General features: G+C 50.8%; 1 protein-coding gene across 2 annotated transcripts in view; it reads left to right on the top strand.

Moving 5' to 3' along the window:
- GNAO1 (G protein subunit alpha o1) overlaps positions 1-24,699 on the top strand; it is a 139,455-nt gene that overhangs the window by 32,883 nt on the left and 81,873 nt on the right. For both annotated transcript variants that reach the window (XM_086758482.1, XM_086758483.1), the window contains exon 3: positions 17,179-17,320. In XM_086758482.1, coding sequence (XP_086614608.1) covers positions 17,179-17,320 — 142 coding nt within the window. The remainder of the gene's footprint in view (positions 1-17,178; positions 17,321-24,699) is intronic.

Here is a 24,699-nt window from a genome sequence, read left to right as displayed (position 1 = left end):
AGGTGAGCTGCAGGGACCAGACTGGGTGCTTCGGAGCCGAGAGTCCAGATGTGAGGGAACGCAGCAGAGGAAGCCTGCCCTGACCGCTACAGGAGCTGTGACACGCCCGGTCTGTGAAATACCCATTATCCACTGCTCTGTGCACGCGTGGAGCCCAGCAGAATCCTCTGCCGTAAGATGCCACAGCGGCACAGGAGGAGGATGGCAAACATTGTCTACTGGTCGTAGACAGCCTGCTGGGAAGGGCTTTTCTCTCCAAACTGAGAGGCATCTTCTGCTAGCAGGGCTTTTTCTGTTCCTTTGGCAATTCCAGCTGGATATGGAAAATCCAGCCCAGCTGCAGACTTGCAAGACATTGTTTTAGGACAGGACCTGTCAGGAGGAATGAAGCATTTTGGTGGCGAGTGGCGGATGCTGTGACTGTCACATGTGCGCAGGAGAGGCGATGTTTGCCTTTGTGCCTGCTGTCCTTTCTGTATCTGGAAAAAGCAGGAGCCAGCGCAGTGTTTTCCTTTGGCCATCCAGCATTGAATGTACCAATAATAGCACAGTCACATCGTGAGAGTTTGGGGGAAGGGACTGTGTCTTCTTCACAAGGGACGAGGCCCTAGCGCTCTGGGGACAATGCTGCTGCTCACATAATGACCAGAAAGCGACGGTCCTCAGCAGTTTTCTCCAGTTGCCTTTGCTCTTGGCATAAAGCTTTGGTGCCCTTTGTACCTGTGGTACGGGAATGCAAATACAGGTCAGAATTCGTATGCAAAAACTTCCTCTAGTTTAAGAGGAAAGGTCAGAAGAAGTTTCTTCAGCCTTCAAGGGAGCAGTGGGGTGAGGGACAGACAGCTCTAGCCCATGGTGGTAGGCAAGCAGGTCTAGTTAAAAGCCAGCTTTGCAGAATTAAGACACCCTCCCTCCCCCAAATCAAGAAGAGGTTGAAGAAGAGCCTGTGGAGGACAGGGTGAGATGCGTTCAGACTTCACAGGTCAGATGGTTCATGATGTGGTGTAATCGGTTGCGTGGCAGGGAGTGCCCTGGGAAGCCCCAGCGCTCTTGAATCTTGCAAGGAGCAAAACCCCAAGCCCCACAGCTGGCCACAAGACTCCACGCTTTCCCGTATGCAGCGTGGGGACAGGACAGGTTGCCCAGATCATTAAGGAAAAGGAAGTTGTACAGGAGGATGGTAGGGCCAAGTTCTCTGCTAAAAGTTGACTGACATCCATGCTGCAGACCCGCAGCCAAATTCTCTGCTGAAGGACTGCCAGGTTCAGCAGATGTATGCAACCAGGTCTGTCCGCAGGTGTGAGTGACCATGGGTCCTCTGAAGCCAAATGATGGAAGTTCACCCAGTCAGAGACTTTTGCCACCATGTTTCTTCACTGAATTTTTACTTGCCACAGGTTTTTAAATTTCTCTGACCACTCTCTGGTTTTCACTGCCATTTTCTATCTCTTCCCCATCTGTTCCCTCCCCCTGTTCTTCTCCTGAGCATTTTCTAAGCCTGCTGCAAACCCAACAGCCCTCAAGTTCTTGTTGAACTCCTGAACCCACCCTGTTCAAGTGGGTGCTAAATCAGGCAGGACAAGTCAAGCCAGGGCTAATTCTGATGATAGCAATTGTGCTTTTGGAAAATAATTGACAAACATTCTGCGTTTAGACAAAGCTCGTCTAAGGCAGGGAGAATGCTTATATTCTGTAACGCTGGTCTGCAGAGCGCCAGTGTTCAAGTAGGACATTTTAATAACATCCTTCATGGACAAGTGTTTTGCTTGGAACCCTTTTTTCCTCCCTTCACTCAGACAATTATCAGCGAAGGGACTCGCAGGGAACAAAATGGAATTAAATCTATTCAGAAAATTAGAACAATCTGCATTTCTTTCTTTCTGTGCTGGATTCATTACTAGCGGGGCAATAATCTGCATTTTTTTTGCCTGAAGCACACTCCCACTCTTACCTCTTCACAGCGATGCTGCTGTTCTCAGATAAACAGGTCCTCCCTGGCTGGATTATAGCTCTCAGCCGAAGGCAGGCTGGTGACAAGGGAAAAACAAACAAATGCGTTCCCAGGGCCAGATCCAGCTCTTCAGGAAGAAAAAGGAAAGCTGCATGCATTTCAGGTGAAGTTTCTACCCAGCCCTTAACGGTCCCTTTGCTGACGGCTGATTGCACGGGACGCAGGAAGTTTGGGTGGTAAGGGCTCAGCGTTGAGGCCGTTGTGTCTTTCCAGCACCCAACAGGTTGTTGTGGGAGCTGGAGCCCACGGTTCCCCCACAGCCGTGCTGCCAACCGGCTTCACCTGAACTCCGCCGCCTTTGCTTTCCCTGTGATGCGATTCCTTCTGCAGCCGCAGGTTTGCGGGGTTTTACGAAATGATGAGTTCCCGGTTGGATAAAGTGACCGAAGGAAGGACCCAAACTGCGAAAGGCAGTGGCGAAGGGAACAGGTTAGTGAGGAGTGACACTGAGCCAGGACTGACATTAATAATCGCACTCCACGAAAAGGAGAGTGAGCAAAATAATGCAATGAGGGGCAATTGAAAGAAAAATAAACCAGAAATGTGTGTGTTGCCCCGGCTGGAGGCTCTGCCTGCCTCCTGCACCCGTTTATCTGTGCCACTTCTGCCACTGGTACATCCTTCCCTCCCCGCTGTGTGAACAGCTAGTTTCTTTTTCTTTCTCCCACTCCATCCTTGCGTGCTCCTCCAGCTGGGGACCAGTGCTTTCCGTGGTAATAGGCTCACTGTTGCTTTGAATGAGGAGGACTTTTATCAGCCCCCTGTTCCTGTAATTTCCCGTGGTTTAGAGGGATAATGGGGATTTGGGTGTGTGAAGAAACCCTCAAGTACACGTGGAGATCAACACAAGGGAGTGCAGCTCTGAGCCTGGGGCATCAGGGGCTGGGAATGGGTGAGGGAGCGCTTAGCACAGGAAACCAAAACAGGGGAGACAAAAGCCACACGTAATCTTCCTGGGCTGGCAAATGCTGTTTATCCAATTTGTTTAAATGGCTGGAGAACAGAAAGCTTTTCTTTCCTTTTATTGCTCTGTAGCTGTGTTAGGGTTCAGCCTTAGCTGCGTGCAGTTGCTTGCATGACTTTGGCAAGGAAGCCATCCCGGACTGGCCCAGTGTGGGGCTGGGAGGTGGTCTGGAGAGTCCAGGAGCCATGGGTGTGAGTCCATTGCCCCACCACAGAAGCCGAAAGAATCGAAGGACTCCTCTCGGTCTTATTATGTCTGAAGAACCACAAATAAAAACCAAGGGAAGGGGAAGTTCTTTAAGATGAACGTTCTTTTTGGGTAAAAAATGTGAAATGCTTCCTCGCCAGGGAGAGAGTTTCTAGCAACAAACATCAGCTGTGGTCAGAAATGCCCCTGCCAGTGGACACGCGCCGGCTTTGAGCAGCCAGTGGCAGAACTGCACGTGCGAGCAGGGTGGAGGCACGTTGCTTTGCTACCAGATCCCATAGCAGTGGAAATCTCGTTTGTAGCGTTCTTGGCACTCAATTAGTGCTCACATCTATAATTTCAGAAGCCTCTTTCTAAGGTGGGGGCAGAAATACTTTAGGCCTGTTATTTCTGCTGGCAACGCTGGTGCTAAAAATAACAACGTGAATGACATTATGGAAGCTGTGTTTGAGTTTGTCAAGAGATAAATTTTGAGTGGACAGCAGGAATATTTCTAATGATGAAATGTGAATTATTATTGCTGGAGAAGAGGTGAAAGCCGCATTGCCTGGAAGCTTTTAAAGGGAGGATTTAGGAATGAAGAGGAGGGAACAATCTTGCGTCATGTCCTGGTATTCTGAGTGTCTGGGGGTCCCTGAGAGGGATCCGTGAAGAACGACCATGGAAACCTCATTTCCATCAGCTGGGTCTGGTTCCTGGGGTTGGCAGTGGCAGAGTGGGGCTGCAGGGCTCAGGTCCCCCCTTCCGAGGGCCAAATCCTGACCCCTCTCGGGTGTGCATGGGCTCCCTGCTGCCAACCAGATGACTCGTCCTACCTGTGTGAGATGCTACTTGGCTGGTCTGGAGGTGTCTCAGTAGATACGTCTGCTGTCCGTCCCCCGAAAGGGACGGCACCTCCACGCTGGGGTCCTGTGTGGCTTGGGCTCCAGGATATGAGGTGTGGGATGGGAACCCCTTGGGATGTCACAGCCTGCACCTTTGAGACATCCCTCATGCTGTAGTTTGGTCCCTGAAGGCCACGTTAGAGTGGTTTCAGCATGTGCCACCTTCTAGAAGTCCCCAAGAGGCCAGGACGCCGAGAGAAGAGAGCAGCTGTGCCCGTGCTGTACCTGGTCCTTGGAGACATTCGCGGAACATTTTTCCCAGGGGACCCCTGCCCGGTCCATCCATCTCCCTCCCATCTTTCCCATTCCCTTGCCCCTTTCTCAGGCTCTTGTTTTGGGATATTAGTTGGGATAAATGCGAGTTCCAGCTCTCCGCCCTGGTTCCCAAGCGGAGGCAGTCTTGCCGGAGTGGGGACGATCTCGTGCTCAGCCTGCTGTGCCCAGCCTGCCTTCCCCAGCCTGGCTGCAGTGGGTCCTTAGCGTGAGTTACTCCATTTAGCGATCGGTGCGCTAACGAGCTGCTTGTTTGCCTTCAGTCTGTTCATAGATTAGGTGCTGCTTTTTATCCCGGAGTGCTATTAAATGCCAAATCAGCACGCCCTTACCTGTGTTTCCCAAGTTTGTATTTGTTTTTTCTTCCCACCAACGTTCCCTAAAGGGCCGAGCTGGCCAAACTTTCCTAAGTACTGTCTGGAAGAAACGAAGCCTGCTCCATCAGAACGGTGCCTCATCCAAACGCCGGCAGTGCACCCACGGTGTGGATGGGGAGAGGGGGTCTCTTGCGCTAACGAAACCTCAGCCTCTGTGAGTCCCATCCAACCTCTCCAGAAGGCAGGAATGTTTTACACCAGAGACAGTTAAATAATAATGGAGATAAGCTTAAACTCTCATGATCAGATGTGGAGTAAATTTATGACGAGGCAGATTTCCCAAATCTTGCTGCTGTATGATGTGGTTCAGACCGTCGCTTTGAACGGCGATGTGTCTTCTTCTCAGACACTCTTGGGAAGACTTATAGGCATTTGCAAATTAAATCAATAAGGATTTTCTCAATTGAAGATGAGGACACGGAGGATGACAAAGACTGATGAAAGCTGTAGGAGGAACATGCTTCTTTCCCGAGATGTTTGTCACAGCGGTCGCTTCCCAGCAAACGCATTTACCCGTGCGAAATGCCGTTCTGCTCTCAGTTATTGTGGCTGCTTGGAAAGCCGGAGGTGGCTTGCTGAACCAGAACCGGTCTGTGCACCGGTGACAGCCGCTTGCACCATGGCTCCTGCTGCTTCTGCCAGGGGCTGGTGGCCACCAGGCCAGGCAGTGGCAGAAGCTGATGGGGAGGAGGTGCTCGCTGACGGCTGTCCCAAGAGGCTCGCTTCCCAGCAGTCTCCGCGTTGTTTCTTGGTAGGGCAGCACTCCTGGGGCTCCCATTAACAGAATGGGAGGCCCGGCGAGGAGAAGTTAAGTGCCAGCATGGCTCGAAGCCAGGCCTTCAGATGCAAGAGAGCGTCTGGCCAGGGTACCCCAGACACTCGGTTCTTCATCGCTCCCTTCTCTGCTGGCAGGAGCTGGCGTGCCGAAAGCTGACATGGAGGTCTAGGAAAGCACAGGGACCTGTCCCTCACGCAGCGAGGGTGGGAGAGGCTGCCTCTAGCCCTGGGTGTGCCTGGGGGACAAGGGCACCCTAAGGATCCCATCAGGCTGCTGAGTCACGCGAGGGTGCAGGGGAGCTCCTCTGCTTTCTGCCAGCAGCCCGTCCTTGGTCCACGGGTTGTGCAGGAGCTCTCCCGGTCGGAGCCACCTCCTCTCCTGCTGCCACCAGGAGGTCACGGGGCAGTGGCTGGATGTGGTGACAAAGCTCCAGCTCACTCTGCTGAGCAAGGACAAGTAATTATTTGTGGACTTCTGGCAGTGAGTCCATTCATTGTGGCATATGTTTGTATTCTTCCACTGCCTGGGAGAGGCATGGGAACATTTGGCAGCACGCTGCCTCCCAGTTCCACCCAGTGCCCCAGGAGCCTCACAGGGAGGCACTGACCCGCTGTCCCGGCTCAGAGGGACGGGGGCACAGAGAAACACGCAGCAGGACCCCAGAGCAGAGCCCTCAGTGTCCTTCACGCCAGTAAATGCCACGAGGCACTGAGGCTGCCTGAGGTCTTCAAATTCTTTTTCAAACCGTGTTCCTTTGGAATGGCTTGGCTGAAAGGCTCAGGGAAATGCTGAGCAAAAACGGTTCCTTCTTCCTTCTGAGGGCAATTGTAGGTGGGAGACGTGGAGCTGAGCCTTCCCCCGTTGCCACGGATGTGGTACCGCTCTCGGGATGCCTGTGCCACGTTAGAGCAGCCAAGATCTTGTCCCCCACTGGTGTTTTCTAAACACCAGCTGCATTTGGGAATCCCTGAAGGGTTAACTTTTGACTGAATCCTGGTGGCAGGGGAAAGCTGTGCATTTGTCTCCCCTTCACATAACCTGTTCTCCGAGTACCGTGTGGAAGTTATGATTTAAATACATCAGAATGCTTGTAATTAATCACAAGTGCAACATACCTCCTTCCTGCCGCGAAACCTTATTAACGCTGCAGGCGGAATCCTAAAGCACCGTATCTGCCACGTTTCGGCTGGAAAGCCTCAACGCAGCCGGGCTGCAAGGGGTCAGACCCATCATCGGCCGTTGCTGAGCACAGGGCCCTGAGCAAGCGTCCACCTCCTCTTCTTCGGAGAGTTCCCTTCCTCTGCTCCATCCCAGCCGTCTTTCAGCTGCAGGCGGAGAATTCCCTGAGGCTCCAGTGAGTCCAGCCAGCAGAAACTTTGCAGCCCCACTGCGAGAAATACCACAGTTAGGATGGCACGGTTTGGTTCTATGCTGCCTGCAGCAGCGACAGGCCAAACTGATGTTCCTCTGCCCAGGACTACACCAGCCCTCCCCACTTTGATTGCAAAATTTTCCAGGAATGGAGGATCCATTGCAGTCTTTGGGGATTTTTCCCAGCAGGCAGATACCCTCCCTCGGCCCGTGATCCGTGGGGTGTGGTGCTCGGTTGTATCCTCTGAAGGAAAGGCGGCACGTTGCAGGACTGGGAGCACCATGACTCAAAGATCTCCGAGCGGAGATTAGCGGAGGCTAATGTCAGCTTGGCAGCACACCCAGGGGCTGGTGGCAAGCACGCTGCTCGGAGACGGAGCCCCTGAGCTGTCATCATGCCAGGGAAGATGGACAGGAAACGAGGAACAGCATCATCGCTCTCGCGAAAAATATCCTGTCTGCTACCAGACCTAATCAAACGCATCAATTACTGCTTCAGAAAGACAGTTGCTGCTAGATTTGATATCCCCAAAAAGCAAAGCTGCTTTAAAGCGTCTTTTTATTTTAGCTGAGTGTTTTCGTGACAGCACGCGGTTCCTAATGAGCGACGGTACAGCTAGGACACACAGAAAAATACGTCAGCGTGCAAAACCAGCTCTGGAAACAGGGGGAGTAACACGGAATCCCCGTGGATCTCAGTAGCATGGGGGGCTTTGGAAGCTGGGTTTGTCACGAGGGGGCTAGGAACTGGGTGCACCCTGCTGTTGCTTCGGTACATGGAGAGCCGGGCGCTGGTCCTTAACAGCTGGGTAAAATACACAGGTTACTCTGTTCTTGCTGTGCAGTTTGGTGGTGGTGCTTGGTTGGGAGGATGAAAAGCACGGGCCGATAAAGAGACTGTGTGCGTCCCTTCTTTCCTCTGTTGTCCTCGGAATATTTGGTGATGGAGAGCAACGTCTGAAAAGATTTTGAAAGGCAAAGTCACCTTCCAGCTATCAAAACACTTCAGATGAGGCAGATGGGAAACCAAAAATATTATTTAGGTTTGGGCAGTAAAACTGACATTGAACCCATTTGCCTCGTTTTTCAGGCTTTGATGATAGTTAATGACAGCTTACAGAAGTTGTAAGTGATCTAAAAAAGCCACGAAAAGCTGCTTTGTGTCCTTGTTCAGGGGATGAATTTAACAAAACCATTACGGGGCTTTCAAACACTGTTTTGACTTTCTCGAACCAGCTGTGGGGTGATCCAGCTGCAGTTGGATCCCCCGTGCATCTAAGAGAACATTTAAGAGGATTAATCCCAATAATTTTAATTCAACAAAATGACCTTATGTAACATTACCGAGGAATTAATGAGAATTCTCTCATGTGGGTCATCACCGGCCCGGTGTTTTTTTTTTTTTTCCTGGGGCATCTCATTGGTCTGGGGCAGAGCGTGGACAAAGTAGATTGACGCTGGAGCACATTGCATGGGATCAGAAGATAAGTCACTGGGAGCAGGAACCCTTTTTCCTTCGCTGAATGTATTATTTTATTTGGGAACTCACAAAGGAGAACGCAGCTGTCAGCCTCCACTGGTGCTATTTGAAACCCTTTTGGCTCCCAGGCTTTTTCCACAGAAAAATGCAAAATCATCTAATGCAAACGCTGCTGCGGGAGTCTGTGCAGTCCAGCTGTCTTGTTTTAATCAAAAAAAAAGTCCTGATCTCATTGGTTCTGACTGTGTTTCTTCGCTGTTCTTACTGAGCCGAGCAGGATGCATATTGAAGCTAATTAGCTGCATGTAGGGTGCTCAATATTTGATCTTAATATTCAGGGCCCCGGGAGAGGGCACATCGTCAAAGTTACACAACTGCAAATTTTAGTGAAACCAAACCGTGCCGGTGGCCTGACATTGCGTGAACCCCAGGTCTGCCCTGCTCCTCGCTTGGCGCGGGACGTGGGGGTCTGGGGCCGCCTCCGCCCGCGTCCCTGCTTGCGCCTTTTGCTTCCCATCCGGGCAGATTTGGCTTTTGGGAGGGTAAAAGTCTGATCTGGGGCAGCCAGAAAGCGGGTCTGTTGTCCTGCTTCTGTATCAGCGAGCGTGATGGGGATTTTTTTTCCCCTAACTGCACCCCTGTGCTGTCGTCCCCCATCTCCGTGCCGTAGCGGAAGGGTCTGAGGTCTGGTTTCGGTGCTGAGCCAGCCCTGGGCGTCAGACCCCTGACGTGCGTGCTGCAGCGGCCAGCGCCCAGCCTGACCTGCGCGGGAACCAGCGGCTCCCCGTAACCGAGGTGCTCGGCGGTACAGGCGTCGGCACGCGGGAGCCCGGTACCGCGACTCCTCTGGGGACCGGCGGTCTCTGCGGGAACGCGGCCGTCATTGGGGTGGCTCGGGTGGGGAAAGCCTCTTCTGCGGTTGACTCTGTGCACAGATGGGCTCCGTGTGGAGAACGCTGCTTCTCATGCGTACGCTGTGCGATGCTTCGTTTCCCCGACGTAGTCTTTCATTTATCAACAGTAATTAATTACTTTCAGGATGCAGTAGACTGTTTATGCTCTTAAACTTGTTTTATACGCATGCTTTAAAACAGCGTATTTCACTCCGCTGCTTCCTGTTAGGAAATGTAAATGGTGAAGCAGTCCTCGCAGAGCAGAGGGTTGGTGGTGCGTTCCAAATGCAGGGTGCCAAACCAACCCAGACCCCGCAGCCGGTGAAGGACGCGTGGCAGGGAAGTGAGCACGCGCTGCAGGAAGCAACCGAAGTGGGGATCACCCCTCAAGACCCCCCCCATAGCCAAAATTCGGCACCGATGTAGAACTCAACTAAAAAATAATAATAATTTTTAAAAGATGAAGAACTGCTTGCAGAAAGCCACAGGACTGCAGGGACACAGCTTTCTTCAGTGCACCTGTTTCTGCTTTTGGTCTGCATTAAACTGGAAATGAAGAGAATTCTGTCTATGTTCCACAGACCTGAAGACAAGCCGAATCAAAGGTTTTCAGGAAGATGCGGTATCTGACCCCTGCATGTGTAGAAGCCCGTCGTCTTTACCTCAATAGCTGCTCATCTACAGGCAAAAATAAGATGGCAGCAACATCCGTTCCGAGGAGACACAAGAGAGTTTCTCATGACATCGTTTTCTAGCTTTGGGGCCAGCCGGTGAGGTGCAGCAGCACACGTCTGGCTTTAACCAGACCCCATGAAGGCATTGGTTGCTTACAGGCATTGATATTAGAAACAATTACAGCTGCCTTAGCAGAGCAGGAACCTTTCTGCCCCGTACAGGTCCATGAAACTTCCACAATTGGTTTGAATAAGCTTGACCGTTTCCAGGGCTGAAGAGTTTGGCAGTGTTTCAGTCGCCTGATGGATTTGCTTATTTTTTAACATGAACCAGCTGGTCAGTTAGAATAACGCCTTTGCATGCAAGAAATACTTTGGTGGTAAGAACTCAGGTTTGAGTGACCCAAAGGTATTTCCTCCAGAGAGGAGATTTCCCCCAGCTGGGAGTCTATCGCAGGACTCCATCAGTATTTCTTGGCCTGGCGTTAAAAATCCCGGTTGAAAAAATTATGCTTTTTAAAATGAGCTCTGTTTGCAGTTTTAAGATGACCCTGACTAAGGAAGCTGTTTTTCTTTTCAAAAAAAAGTGGGCGTGTCGGCAAACCGTCATCCTGATCTCCATCTCGGAGGATTTCTTGCGGGTATACAATGTACAACGTGTCATTCAAGGCCAGCCAGAGGGGAAGAAAAATGAGAGTTTTGAGAGATTTGCACCCTGTCGTGGAGGTCTGAGCTGTGCCTTTGCAGTCAGTGAAACACAAGGTCATGGGCATCTGCGTTGATTTAGTTTAACATAATCCAGGAGTTTTTAATCGCATTTCGGGCTATTAAATGAGTGAGAAGAGAATCACTGGAATTTAGCTTCATAACTCCCCTGTAAACAAACTTTTAAACCTCATATCAAGATAAAAATAAATTTGAAAGTAGCTGATTACCTCTAGCAGAGGATTTTCCATCAAATTTTGATCAACCCCTTCCCTATATATTTAAGTTGGATTTTTGCATTATTATTTGTCCCTATTTGCAAACAAAGCTTACAGAGTTTTCTTCAAAATTTGGGGTTTTTTGTTTTGACTCAGGCTCTGCCCAGCCTCACCAGAATAACCTGCGCGATTCTGGTATGAAACATGAAAGATGGTTGCTTTTGAAAGAAAAAGAGGAGAAAAAGGGAGAAAAAAGTTTGCCAAGCAAACTCAGATTTGTATGTGTGTTCATCTCAAAATTCTTCATGTAAAATCTGCCTTTGATCGGTCTGCACCCTAAACACATAGATATGAACGTGTACGTTTGCACCCCGTAGCATCTCACGCTCTTAGCTTTCCTGCCGTGGAAGGAGATGCTGTGGAGGAGCATACAGCCGTCCACGCCGAAGTAGTGGATGCTTCGCAGGGTACCACTGCCAGCTGAAACCAGCTCAGCGTCCTGCAGCCCCGGGAGGTGAGACTCATCGCTGTGGCACTCTGCTCCGTACGAAAGCCGTGCCTTTAAGTCCGTTAATTTGTCCAGACGAAGGTGAGGGGCGAGGGCTGGGCCATTTATTGGCAGGGAATTTGCTTGCGATACTCTTCAAGTGTAATAATCTCCTGGTGGTTTCTTGCCTGGTTTTATTCAAGCAAATCACTGTAATTTTGGGGATGTGCATTGATATGGGAAAACTTCATTCAGCTGGAAGCATCTTGCTGATTGAAAGTAAGTCACCTCAGGTAAAACAGAAACAGTGTGGGATTCATTTTCTCTGGGAGGCCATTGGAAGTCTCCATGTGTGTCTTTTACAGTGACGCAGACAGTTTGAAGCCTCACAAAATTCCTTGAATTTAGCAAGAAACATTTCGGAGGCACTGGCTGGAGGTTTTGGAGTGACGACAAAGCGCAGGAGATGAGGCAGGGCTGTGTCAGTCAGGAGAAGAGAAGAGAGAGAGTCAGGCTGGAGGATACCGACCACTGGAAGGAGGAGGGAGAGCAGAGATGTCCACAACAGGCTCCACTGCTGAGCGCTGCCGGCTCTCTCCCTCTGGCACAAGAAGGGCAAGTTTTGTAAGATTAAACGTCTCCATTCCAGCCATGTTTAAGGAACTTCGTACTGCATACTTACAGCTCTGCTGGCGCCGTCTCAGAGATACAAACACTTCTCCTTGGGAGCTCTTGGAGGGCAGGTGAAGTACCAGAAGACAGGAAAAAATGTAAACGTGGTGCCTATCTCTAAATATAGAGGGCGAAGAGAGGAGTAAGAATTACAGACCAGTCAACTTCTAGAAGCTTTTGAGAGAATTAAACTATCAATCAAACGGTTTGCAAGCACCTAGGAGATAAAAAGGGAGATGAGTGACATCCAGCATGGATTATACAAAAATGAGGCATGTTAAACCGATCTCATCTGATTTCTCAGCAGAAGTAGGAGAGGAATAGTTGGTGCCATATCTAGATTTTGGGAAGGGTTTGACATGGTTGACAATTGACCTTCTTAAAGTGACCTGGAAAAAGTCTGGGTAAAACTGGTTCAGATCTTAGACAAGAACGGATGAGTAGCACAACTCATTCCCAAAGAGCACAGTTACTGATGGCTCATGGTCAGAGCAGAGGACTCTGTCAACCAGGACTCTGCAGGGTCTGGCCAAGATTGATTTTCTGCAGAACTTTCATCAATGGCCTGGATGAAAATATGTAATTACCCCTGGCAGTGACATGGCACTGGGAGAGGAACTTCAGCACATCAGGGGACAAGCTTTACAGGTTAAAATGATCTTGGGAAATTGGAGAAGTGAGGACTGAGTCTAGGACTGAGGCACTGTGCCTTCAGAAGAAGGAGGGCTCAGTTGGAGAAGGTATAGGGAAGAGTCGTTGCGGTTACAAAACCTGGAAAGGCTGGAAGGAGAGCACCAGAATGGCTCGTCTGGGAATGGAGCAGGGAGAGAGGGAAACTGTAGCCTCTGCTCCAGGAGGTTTTCAGGATAAGATGGACATGAGGGGGGTAAGGATAAGATAGAATAAGGGAGCCTACAGGAAAGACGGGGACAAACTGTGCAGTAGCGCCTGTTATGACAGGACAAGGGGTAATGGTTTCAAAATAGAGGGAGACAGATTCAGATTAGATATTAGGAAAAAATTTTTTACACTGAGGGTGGTGGAGCACTGGCCCAGGTTGCCCAGGGAGGTGACGGATGCCCCATCCTGGAAACATTCCAGGCCAGGCTGGACGGGGCTCTGAGCAACCTGATCTGGTTGGAGATGTCCCTGCTCCTCGCAGGGGGGTTGGACTGGATGGGCTTTACAGGTCCCTTCCAACGCAAACCATTCTGTGATTCTGTGATTCTATGGACAAGCGTTCCCCCCGGGAGTGACCTGGGCAAACTGGCTCCTTGCTGGGATCAGCCCCGGCTGAGATCCAGCCCTGCCGCGCTGGAGCTGCCGTGCGCTTTGTTCCGAGCTGCTGCTGCTGGGGCAGCGCCTGTCAGCAGGGACGTGCGGCAAAATTATCCTTGGCTTTGCCTAATACGTTCGTTTGTAGTGCAGGGCTGAAGGCGGGTAAGTGCTTTGTTGAACGGAAGCCAACGCGAGCTGCTACGCAGAATGCACCCCCCGTTTCCAAGTATTTAATTTATTTTGTAATTAAGCAATAATCACTGAGGCGCTGGGCACTTCGTCAGGATTAATGACTTGCTGGGGGATGGCAGAAGATCTGATCTGCAGTGGAGCCATTTTCCTTGGCAAATTCTTGTCAGTTAATGCCGTTCTGAAACGAGTACGGCAGCGCAAGGCGCAAACACCGGGGTCTGGCTGTTAGCGGGGCGGGGACCGGGGAGCAGGCGCTGACAGGCACCTCAGACAGTCCGGTTGCTTCAGTCGTCTCTCATCATTCCATTCAGAGCAGGGTGTTTCATTAGTCACTTGGTGAATGAAATGGCTTTTTAATTGCTCAGAATTGCTTTTAGAAATGACAGCGTTGTCCCTCCCCCCTCCACAGCCCCCGGGGATCCTCTTAAATCCCTTTTCTTCCTGTGCCCTGGAGAGAGCCGGCGCTGGTGTGGCAGAGGAACCTGCCTGCAGCAGCTCCCTTTGTGCTTCTGACACAGAAAAAGTACACAGGCCATTTAGAAAACAGAGGATTCACATTTTTTAGTGCTGAAAGCCCTCAGTTCCCATTAATTTGTGGGTTGCTTAAGGATTAGCCCACCCTGCCTGAACCTTTGAAGATCTCCCAGTCTTGACACACGGCTCACTTCTGTGAGCTCCTGCACGCTGTGGGTTTTTAGTGGTTGCAGCTCACTGCGGTATCCAGACCCCCCTGCTTCTTGTGTCCCGGGGCACACGAGCTGGCTCAAGCCGCCCCCCTAACAATGTAGCTCCCAAGAGCATGGTTGGAGCTTTAGATGTCCTCTAGGCAACAGCGGGCAAGAAGAAAGGCGTGTCCCAAGCGGGCGAGCGGCGGTGTGAGCATTTCCAAAGGACCACGGAGAAAGCTGCCGTGGGAGCTCAGCCATCCGACCGCCAAGGAGAGCGAGAGGAGAAGCATTTACTAAAAGGAGCATAAACCAGTTCGCGGTGTCCTAGCAGCTCTAGTCGGTGGGGATTTGCTCTCTCAGATATTGGGTAACGTGCTAACTGCATGATCAGTTGATCTGTGGGCACTTCCTACAGCAAAACTTCGATGCTGGCATCCACAGCACCGCGACCAGCACTGCTTTCCGTCGCCATGGCTGCCTTCCCAGAGAGATTCACAGAAGAACAACCAGGGTGTTTTTCCTCCACGCTCTTTTCTGCGCCCTGTACTTTTAAAAGTAATGCTTTTATGTCTGCACGTTGAACCATGTCACGTGCTGCCCGGTCAGCAGTTTGTGTGCTGAGGGATGCTTCAGCCACTTCCCATCGCTTGATTCTGCCCCTTCAACTCAGGGAGCCCTTTTGCTTGGTAGGGAGCTTTCTGGCTTGAAGTACTTAGAAACGCTGAGTATTTAGAAGTTAAAATGTCAGGCAGCAACTTAATGGTGCAAGGCTGGAGACAGTTTAAATGCTGAGGAAGACCCAAGCTCACTTCTTTCCCTTTTTTTTGCCGTATCGGGTCCCTAGCTGATACTGGTCAGTGAAAAGCAGAAACCAAGCCAGCCCGAGGTGTGGGCGCTGCTCCCATCTCCGCTGGTGCGGCCATCAATCCAACCCCAAGCCAGCCAACCAGAAAGAGTGAATTATTGCTGGTGATGCTTTTGCTAGCTGCCCGCCTGCCTCCCACGGGACCCCTGCACTGCCAGGCATCTTGCTGTTGTGCTCGTAGCTGGGAGGAGCAGAGGCTGTACGGTCTCTCTTGAATTCAGAGAGGATTGATGCAGATCCAGGGGCTTTGTGCCAGCCGTAACTCTTCAGGTTTGATGGCAACTTTTGACAAAGAATACATTTCCCAGAAGTTCAGCGACTTCTCTGAGTAACGGTAAAGGATCCGTGTGATCTGGTGTTGACACACGGCTCTGGTGGCCCTCTTCCCTCCCCGTTGCTCAGATGTTGCTGCTCCAAACCTCGGCACAAGCACTGGATTCGCACAAAATAAAAGCCACAGAGTAGAAGGCCTGCTATTGCCCATAACTCTCCATCAAAATCAAAACTAGCTATAGAAGAACATTTGACAAATTGGCAAGCCTGGATTTACTAAGCCAGAAGGTTTTCATCCACCCCTGCTCTTCTCAGCCGAGGTGAGACACACCAGCAGCCCCTCGCGCTCTTTCCAGAATGCCAGCTTCTGCCTTCCTGGAGCGGGGGGCTCTGCCCAGTTCCTTGGATCAGTCGCTTAGAAATTTCCCAGACATCAATTAATTTGAACTACTGCCTGTCTTGGGCTGTCTTTGCTCGTAGTCATCTTTTTCCAGGACTGATGGTGTGTTGGAGCATCTGCTCCCAGGAGCTTGGTGCGGGGGGGTGAGCGAGTGAAGGCTGTGGTGGGGAGAGCAGAATTGGTCGCTTGTGTTAGGAAAACCTTTCTGTGAGCTTCACATCACGGGAAGTAGCTCTGTGTCTGTCAGCGTGTTTCTGTCAGCCTTGCTCTTCACGTAGTCATCTGTTACTAACAGGGGGCTGGCATCCAGCCCTGTTCTGCACTGTATCCGTTGCAGGCTCACCGTGATCCCCGCTAGCGCTCCCTCTCCCCGGGGGGATGCCAGCCGTGGTCAGGACCTTGGTTTGTGTGTGTCTGATTTAGAAAAAAAAAGGAAACAAAGCTCCTGTAGAGACAGGATGCTAGGTTTTGTCAGTGACCAGATCTGTTACCGAAGGCTTCTCTGCTGTCCGGTAAGATCTGAGGATGAGCCAGCCAGGACTTCGTTTCGGCTCAGCAGATCATCCTCTCTGCCAATACGTAAGAGACAGGATCATAACTTTGCTCTTCACTGGGAAGAATTATTGTCAAACACAATTAGCTTTGCAAATCTTTCCTAGACACACCCGGGCTTAGTTCTTGAGCTGCTTAGAGATGAAGAAATTGTAGGGGTTGGTCTTCTGACCTCAGCAAGGGACTGCAAGAACTTGGTCCATCACAGAGTCCCTTTTGCGGGGTTCAACAGAAACGAACACACAGAGCATCCAGCATGCAGAGCTGGTAGCCCTGTGGTCTCATTCCTGCGTTGCTGTAACATAACGTAACGTAACATAACATGCCTGTGGGCAGAAAAGCTTCCAGCCCTGTTTTTAAAGGAGGGAGGAGGTGTGAAGGGTCGTAGATACTTGTAAGTGCTGCACAACTGAGTCACTTCCCCATCCACGCCTGTGTTCCCATGCGTACAGGGGTGTTTTGACTCTTGATTTCTTTTGTAAGGCACCCCAGGAGTTACTGTGACAAGGACTAGACAAGAACTAGGGCTTTCTACCTCTTGTTTCAGTGGTTAAGATCCGATCTGATGGTCATTGGAAGCACTGAACACACTTCCATAGATCTTGACAGGAAAGATAATGTAGGAGCTGGAAACCTCCCCTCTGACCGGTGAGCGCGCACACACGAGGCTGTCCAGGCTCCAGGCTCTGGCGTTCGCGGTTCGATTGGGAGGGAGGTACCGTGTGCGCCGACACTGCACAAAACCTCCTTCGGAGACAGCAAAAGGGATGCTAATCCCAGGCACTGGGCTCAGACACGCTGCTGGTGAACAACCAGAACGGTTTAAAAAGAAATGCTGACTGAATTCAGTGAATCGAGCCAGCAGATGTGCTCTTCAAAAGAGCACAGCTCTCTTTAAACATCTCCCCATTGAAATGACATTCTCAAGAGGTTTTTGTCCTTTGCATTTTCTTCAGGATCATCCATGAGGATGGCTTCTCCGGAGAAGACGTGAAGCAGTACAAGCCAGTGGTCTACAGCAACACCATACAGTCCCTGGCAGCTATCGTACGTGCCATGGATACCTTGGGCATCGAGTACGGTGATAAGGAACGACGGGTGAGTCAAAATCACCACTGCTTGGGTACGGAGAACTGAGCACCTGGAGACTCCAGAGCGCAAACAGGAGGCGTTTGCACAATCTGGAGGAAAAAGGAGGGAGGGGAGGGGTTTGCATCACTGCGTATGCCTGGTGCACGTGCACTTTGTGCAGCAAACAGAGGCGTAGGCGCAATTGTGTGTGCCATGCCATTTGTACACCTACACAGTGTAGCCCTGGGGACCTCTGTGTCACCACAGCCACAGTCTCTCATGCCCTGGCACCAGCCAGGCCTGTACAAAAAAAAAATCCTGTTATCTAGGGACCACCTAGACAGCGGTACTGACAGACCTGGGGAAACGGTGAGGACACGTGTTCTGTCCACTGTGCATGTGCTGGAAGGCAGGCTGCGAGAAGTGTCTCGGGGAGACAACTTGCTGCTGTTCAAATCCCTTCCACCAGCCTGTTCATGTAGGAAAGCTTTTTGGATTAACTTGCCTTTTGCGGGGGCTTGGCTGGCTTTTACTCACACATCCCCCACTCGAGCGTACCCAAACAGCAATTTCGCTTGCGAACGAGAGCACGTATTCAGTGGAGTTCGTATGGACAAGGTCTGAGGCAGCAGCATTGGCATGCGCCTTATCCGAATAACTCTGTGATGTCTGGCAGCCTTCTCGTGCTGCACACCTAACGCAGCACGTTATTTTACAGTTGCTGCTCTGTTGTTACCTTAACTGGCTCCCTATTTTTAAACAGTGGCTCCTCTGTGAAGAGCCCCTGCCAGCCTCTGCATTGCCTTTTTGCATTTCTGGCTCAGACCAAGCCCGCACGGAGAAACTCAGAGCCCTGAAGTCAAGACCACCCTTTTTGCGTGCTCACATCCTGGAGAAAGTACAACTTCTTGGTTTCACTGAAAATAAAATAATTTCAGATTAAGACCTGGTAAAGGCAAAGCCCTGTATGCCACTGAGTTTATCGTGACTATTTTTAGGTAACTATTGAATGACAGATGTACAACATACCCCAGACTCTTTATCTGTGGGTTGATAATAGAAGCATTCGCTAGAAAGGATGCCAACACCCCGCTGTGGTGTTACTGTATGAGGAGGTACATTATGTCTCCCAGTTGCGAAGGGATATTTTGATTTCTTTGCATCTAGGGATTTTTCCCACAGGAACTCTAAATCCTGGAGACATTTCCATCCCAAATGTAGAGATGATACCATAATGGAGTTCTTGTGAGCTTGCCGAGAACTAATGCTGACGGCTTTCGAGCTGAATACATTAATCTGTTGATTACTCGGTGACTCAGCTCTCAGCAAGGCAACGTATCTCGTCTCAGCTAAAAACCTATGCCCAGGAAAACAGAAACAAACCATTCTCCATGTCTGATAAATAGTCTGTAGCAGACAGCTTTAAAATGTAGAATTTCTTTTCTTTTTTTAATGCCTGAAGTCCTAATTTGAGGAGGGAAACTCAGCACTGCTTTAGTGCCAGGCCTGGCAGCGTACGGGGTGTGGAGGGGGAAAGCCGTTATCAGGACTGCCAGGAATGAGAGACAGAGTACTGGGCTGCACAAAATGTCGCCTCTGTTCGTATTCCTGTGGAAAAGATGCCAAATGTTCCTAGGATCGTATGATAACTTGGGCTGGGAAGAAGCTCAGGAGGCACCTAGCCCAACGTCCTGCTCAAGCAAGGTCAGTTCTGAGGTCAAACCAGGTTGCTCAGGGCTTTATCCAATTGGTTCTGAAATCCTCCGGGGATGGAGACTGCACAGCCCCTCTGGGCAACCTGGTCCTCTGCTTCACTGACCTCACGATGCAAAGGTTTCTCCTTACGTCCGGTGTGAACCACTCCTGTCTCCATTTATGCTTTATGGCAGTAGGGCTATTCAGTTGCTCCCTGCAAAGTAAAAAGCAGGTTAGATGAAGTTCTCCCTAGCCTAGTTTGCCCTGAGGTATTTAGTCCTGGAGGAGTTACTCCTGTCTTACAACGGTGTCACGCTGACCGCGTACAGACAAGCCTGCAACAAACCGCTCTAAACCAGCGGCTGATTCAGAGCATCTTCTCCCTTCGCTCCTTCATCCGGCAGTCGACGGAGGGGAAAGAAACCAAGTCTGCCAGGCTGTGGTCTTCCACTTGCTCCCTTCTCTTAGTCAACCTCTGCAGAAAGTTGCTGGTATTAGCAGGGAAGAGTACTTATTTTAATCTTACAAAGAAGCGCACGGCTTCTGCTGCCCCGCTTTTGTTATTAATGCACAGCTGCTGTAAAGAGAGGCCATTAAACAGGCGATTTGTTGGGTATTATGCTACACGCTTCATCCCTTTCCAAGCAAAGCTTTTCTATTTTAAAAGTCGTTCCTCCGCCAAGGGTTTCCAATGCAAATCTTCTAGTGGGGGATTTTCCCCTCCTCATCACTTAAGCCCCCAAGAGAAGAGGGCCCGGGAAGGGGAGCCGGGGCTGCTGCCTCTCCGAGCCTTGTTCAGCAGCAGCAAAGGAGGGGGCACGGGCGCGGGACAGGTTTTCCCCAGGGATTGCTTGGCTCTTACAGCTTCTCCCACCCCGACTTCGTTGGAGATGCATCTGCCCCTGTGTCGCTTCCAAATGGCACCCTGACAATGTTCAGAGGAAAAACAACTCCTCTTCTACTTCGTAAACGCGAATGAGATGATTTGTGCTTTTGTTGTTGAGGTAAAATAACCAAATCCTCTCACACTGTTCTCATTTTTCTCCTGCTCGTAATTATACCGCCAGTATTTAGTCTAATAGAAGCGAAAGACTGGGGGAAGAGTCCAGACTAAATCCCTTCGCTTTTGTCAGTCAAGGTGAGATTAATGTAGGAAATAGGAGCTAAAAAGACAAAATAATTCACGACAAGCAGATGCTCTAGGTCTTGCTGACCCTCCCTGCTGATAAGGCCCTGTCCCCAAGTTAAGAACAAAACAGTCTGCTTGTAGGATTTCGCTTTTCAATGTGCTCCGTGCTCAGGTGAGCAGGTTTTCTTGCGGCTGTGCCGGGCTCACAAAACGTTCGTGACCTGCGGGCAGCACCTGGCTCCTTGTTTCGTACCCTTCGGCGCAGGGAGGCAGGAGCGCGTCCTGCCCGCTCGCAGCACGTTACCACCGCACACAGCCAGGAGGTGGGTCTGAAACTCTGGAAAAGCCGTGAAAGTGCAAAGTCCCAAATACTTTATGTGTTGTAAGAGGGCAGGGGAAGAAGGAACAGTCGGCAAGAAGACAGGAGCCGGCTGCGGGAGGAGCGGTGTCCGTGGGTGTTCCTCATCTCCAAGGCCATCACCGCGCTAGGTCTGGAGCCCCGGCTAGCCAAGGGGAAGGAGGTACACGAGGGAGCGAGGGCTGAGGCTTGGTCTCACCTGGCTGCCCCAGACCCTCCAGCTGGTCCGTAGGGCACCACTGAGTCCTTACCTTTCTGGTCAGATTAGCAGACAGGAGAGTCAGCTGTGACATGCAGACTCTGGATTAAATGGTTCTCGAGGGTGCAAACGTATGAATAAAGCGAGCTCCTCACCGATTCCCTTCCAGTGCACCCAGGCAGAGGAAACAGCAAATGGAGGTTTAAAGCCAGGAATCTGGAAGTCAGCACAAGTGTTTGGATGTGATGGAGCAGGAAGGGCAGGGAAGTGATGGATTTTCGTCTCTCCATTGGAAGAGCCAGTTCCAAAGTCCGGCTTCGGAAGTGTGAAGTCCCTTCTGTGGTGGGTCAGTGCTCTCCTCAGAGAAATGCAGCGCCTACAGCGCCGCTTGGGCAAAACTCCAGAGCTGCGTCCGTGCAGGGGGTCCGGGGGTGCCTGCAGCTTGGGGTGGTCCCGGACTGCAGAGAGCCAGCCGGGCAAGCACGCTGCCTCGTGCAGGCTGGTACGAAAAGGGCTGTACAGCGTGTTCATGTTAGCATAAACCAGAAACAGGCAAAATTGTTCAGTAATTACTCGGCAGAGAATCCCAGTATCGGTCGCGTGGCTCAGGTGCGGGTGTCTGAGGTGGCACAGTCGCAGGTCCAGTGCTCGGGGTGCAGAGGTGGCATGCAGTGACCTTCAAATGGAACTTGTTTCTCAGTGGGAGTCTGGAAATGTCTCTGCTTCGACTGTGAAAGGGAAAACTAAAAAGCTGCTAAAATGTTAAAAAATCTTGATAAGGAATTTTTTTCTTTCAAACTTTGTAGCAAAATGTGTTTGTGGTGACTTTATGCTTTATGCAGTGTGTAACTCCTGAACTATGAGCGAAACAAAAAATATTCCTGGGACATTTTAAAATACTGGTTAGTAATATTTTAAAAATTTGTGTAATGCAATTGAACAGCCCACTGGAGGCGGCCAGCAGCGGGGGCCACGTGCACTGGAGCTTCATCTAACCTGCTCCTAGGCAGCGAGGTGCAAGCAAAAACTCACTGCCTCCAGCCCCGTCCCTTCTGCATGTGCCAAAGGCGATTTTAGGAGCTGCCCTCTCCCTCTCACTCCATCTCTGCAGTGACAGGACCCAGGACGCAGCCGCTGTCACCTGCTGCCTTCCCATTGCTGGAAGGGAGCGGTGTGCGGGAGGAGGAGCTCTCTTTCGTAAGCCCTGCGCCTGTTTAACCGGCTTTTCCAACTTGTCAGCTTGAAATATTTGTGGATTTTACTTCCTTTCAGGCAGGTGTGTGTTTAGACCAGCTGGTGCCTACTGCGTGTCCCTAACCCAAGCTCTCTGAGAAACGCAAAAGAGCTGCTGATAACTTTGGGGAGGTTAATCAGGCACCGCTGTGCTGGTAGGAAGCCTCTCTTTGCTGACTGGTAGCTACTGGGGTGATCTGGGGGATGGACTCAGGGCTCCTGGGTTTCTGCACTGGGGATAGCGCCAACCCTTGCTGGTCTGCTGTTGTAAGCGATGGAAACGTCAGCGTGGTGAAGCGTGACTTAGGGCTGCTTTGTCGGGGAGCAGGACGGAGTGGGAGAAAAGGGAAAGTGAGGGGGCATTAGCCACCCCATTAATTTTGCCCCATCCTCAGGATTTCTCTGGATACCCAGCTGCAGCTGAGGTCAGCTTGCTTGCTGCACACCCTATAGCAGTAGCCACAGCACACAGGTAACTGTTCCTGCTATACTGGGTCTACTGGGCTCATCACTGTAACAGCACTGGACAGATATTTCAGCCTGCCCTTCGCTCAGGTGTAAGACCTGTCACTCTTTTCCATTCAGACCAAAGCCATCTTTCTCGCTCACCTCCCTCTTCGTCCCTCCACGGGGTGCATTTCGGATACCACCATTCATGTATTTGAGCAGCTGAGACAAAGAAAAGGCAGGGCATTGCTTGAGAGGTGGGAAACGTAAAACAGAGAGGAAAGCACTTGTTATTTTCACAGCCTGCCTTGTTGCCAGGGAGATGGCTGGCTCATTCAAGAAAGGCGTGTTGCTGGCCGAGGTGGCCAGTCTGTTGGGAATCATTGCTGCAGCATGAGGCTGGAGGAGAAAGATGGAGACAGCAAAGAGCAAGGGAAATCCCAGAGTAAGCTCTCTCTGCATGGTGCAGAGTACCTGACCCACCAGCCTCGCTGCATCCATTCTGGAGTCTCTCTAAACAAAAACTCCATCTTCCACCTCCCACTAATGTATTTTCATTCTTTGCCACCTTGCAATCCCTTGAGCCCCTGAAAATACAAAATCTCTGTCTAATTAATGGTCACAGTAAAGTAATAGCAGAGTGTGAAGACAGGTCATGATAGCTCTACCTCTTTGGGACAGTCAGACTCACTCATCACCAGAGAGATCCCAACCAGGTCAGCCGAGACCTCCAGCTGGACCCAGGAGACCTTGCATTGCTTGGCGCTGAGCTTCTGCAAAGCTGAAGTTGCGGTCATCAAGTCAGTGACATCCGATGATCTTCACTTAGCAAAAGTGATCAACTCAGAACCGGTGTCGGGTTCTCTAGTCGTGCTACGAATGGAGATAGCATTTGGAAGGGAGACAAAATAAGCTTGTATCATGCCTATAAAAACATTGTGTCTTGCTCTCTCAGACAGAATTTGGTCTCCAAGAGCCATCCAATTAAATAAGCAGGTTGTAGGGTAGGAGGTTGCCAAGTCTTCATTTAGAGTTTTACTTAGGCTCAGTTTGTCGGTCTGGCCTCCCTTCCAACCTGGGGAATTACACTAGAAAACCGTCAATTCATTTAGGGCTCAAACATGGTCTTGGCTCCGGCACCGCGCGGATGCAGCTACTCATAGAGCAGCCGTAGCGGTGACGAACGGCAGTCAGAATCCCGATCTCCTGCAAACGTGTAGCAGTGCTTGTGGGCAGGAAGAAATCCCGAGATTGCGAAGGAGGGAGATGATACGGGCTCTGAGGAGAAGGGCAGGCATGGGGACTCAACTAGAAATAGCCTAGAAAATGTAATAGTGGAAGCAGCTGGGTGCTCTAGGCAAGCCGCTGAGTTGCACGGACACTGCCGCGCCCAGAGGCGGTCTCATCTAACCTTTCTTCCAGCAGCAAACGATCAATCGCTGACAGCTCTAAAAACGGAACCTTCCCCAGGGTGGCCCAGTGTACCCAGTTCTAGTTAAAATTCCTCAAGAGTGAAAAAAAGGCCGTGTGAAATGCAGCCGAAAGGAGGCAGGGGAGAGTGGGCGGCAGTTGCGTAGCAAGTTGGGAACGCGTGGCGTGGGGAAGGCTGCTCTCTAGAAGGTGCCACCTTACTGAGCAGTGGATGTGCCCATGTGATGTTTTTCACATTGGTCCTGCTTCAGGATGGTATCGGTGGCGTTGGCATGGCAACGTTTTAATCCCCACTCAAAAGTAAACACTGGGACTGCTTTTTGGGTGCTCCCTGTCGCCAAGGGCTGGTGCAGGGGTGGTGAATGGGCAGCAGTCAGGGGACGGGCTAGGATAGATGCTCACCTGGTCTTCCAGTCCCTCTGAGCAGCCAGAAGCCTGTTCCTAAGAAACACATTTCCAGGAGGAAAAAAACTATTTTGATGCACTTCAGCATCATTTCTAAGTGAGCCAGATGAGAATAATTGATGCGATCACACCTCAAAATGCCACTCAGATCTGTTTCTTTGGTGAGCGCTTGGCGTTGGCCAGGCACTGTAGATGGGTGCCGCCTTCCCAGTTCTGGGATTAGCTTTCTAGCTAACCATCCTATAAAATCACTGACCAGAGCAGGCGCCATCAATTAAAATTAGCCTTTTAATTTTCTTTTGAAGAAAGGCAGAGGAGGGAAGGAGATTTCTCAGGGGATCGTTGATAAGAGAGAGCCCACAGTCATCTCGCTCCAGCTCCAAGCTCCAGATTGAGTCTAATCACATCTTTCACTACCTCAAGAGGACTTTAAAGAAGATGGTGCCTGAGTCTTCCCAGAGGGACACAGTGAGAGGACAAGGCAGTGGTCACTAGTGCCAGGAAAGGGG

Source organism: Chlamydotis macqueenii, chromosome 13 (assembly GCF_036417535.1).
Source record: "Chlamydotis macqueenii isolate bChlMac1 chromosome 13, bChlMac1.mat, whole genome shotgun sequence".
NCBI classification, from domain to species: domain Eukaryota; kingdom Metazoa; phylum Chordata; class Aves; order Otidiformes; family Otididae; genus Chlamydotis; species Chlamydotis macqueenii.
Note: the sequence above shows the minus strand (reverse complement) of the source record. Positions and strands in the feature narration are given on the sequence as shown.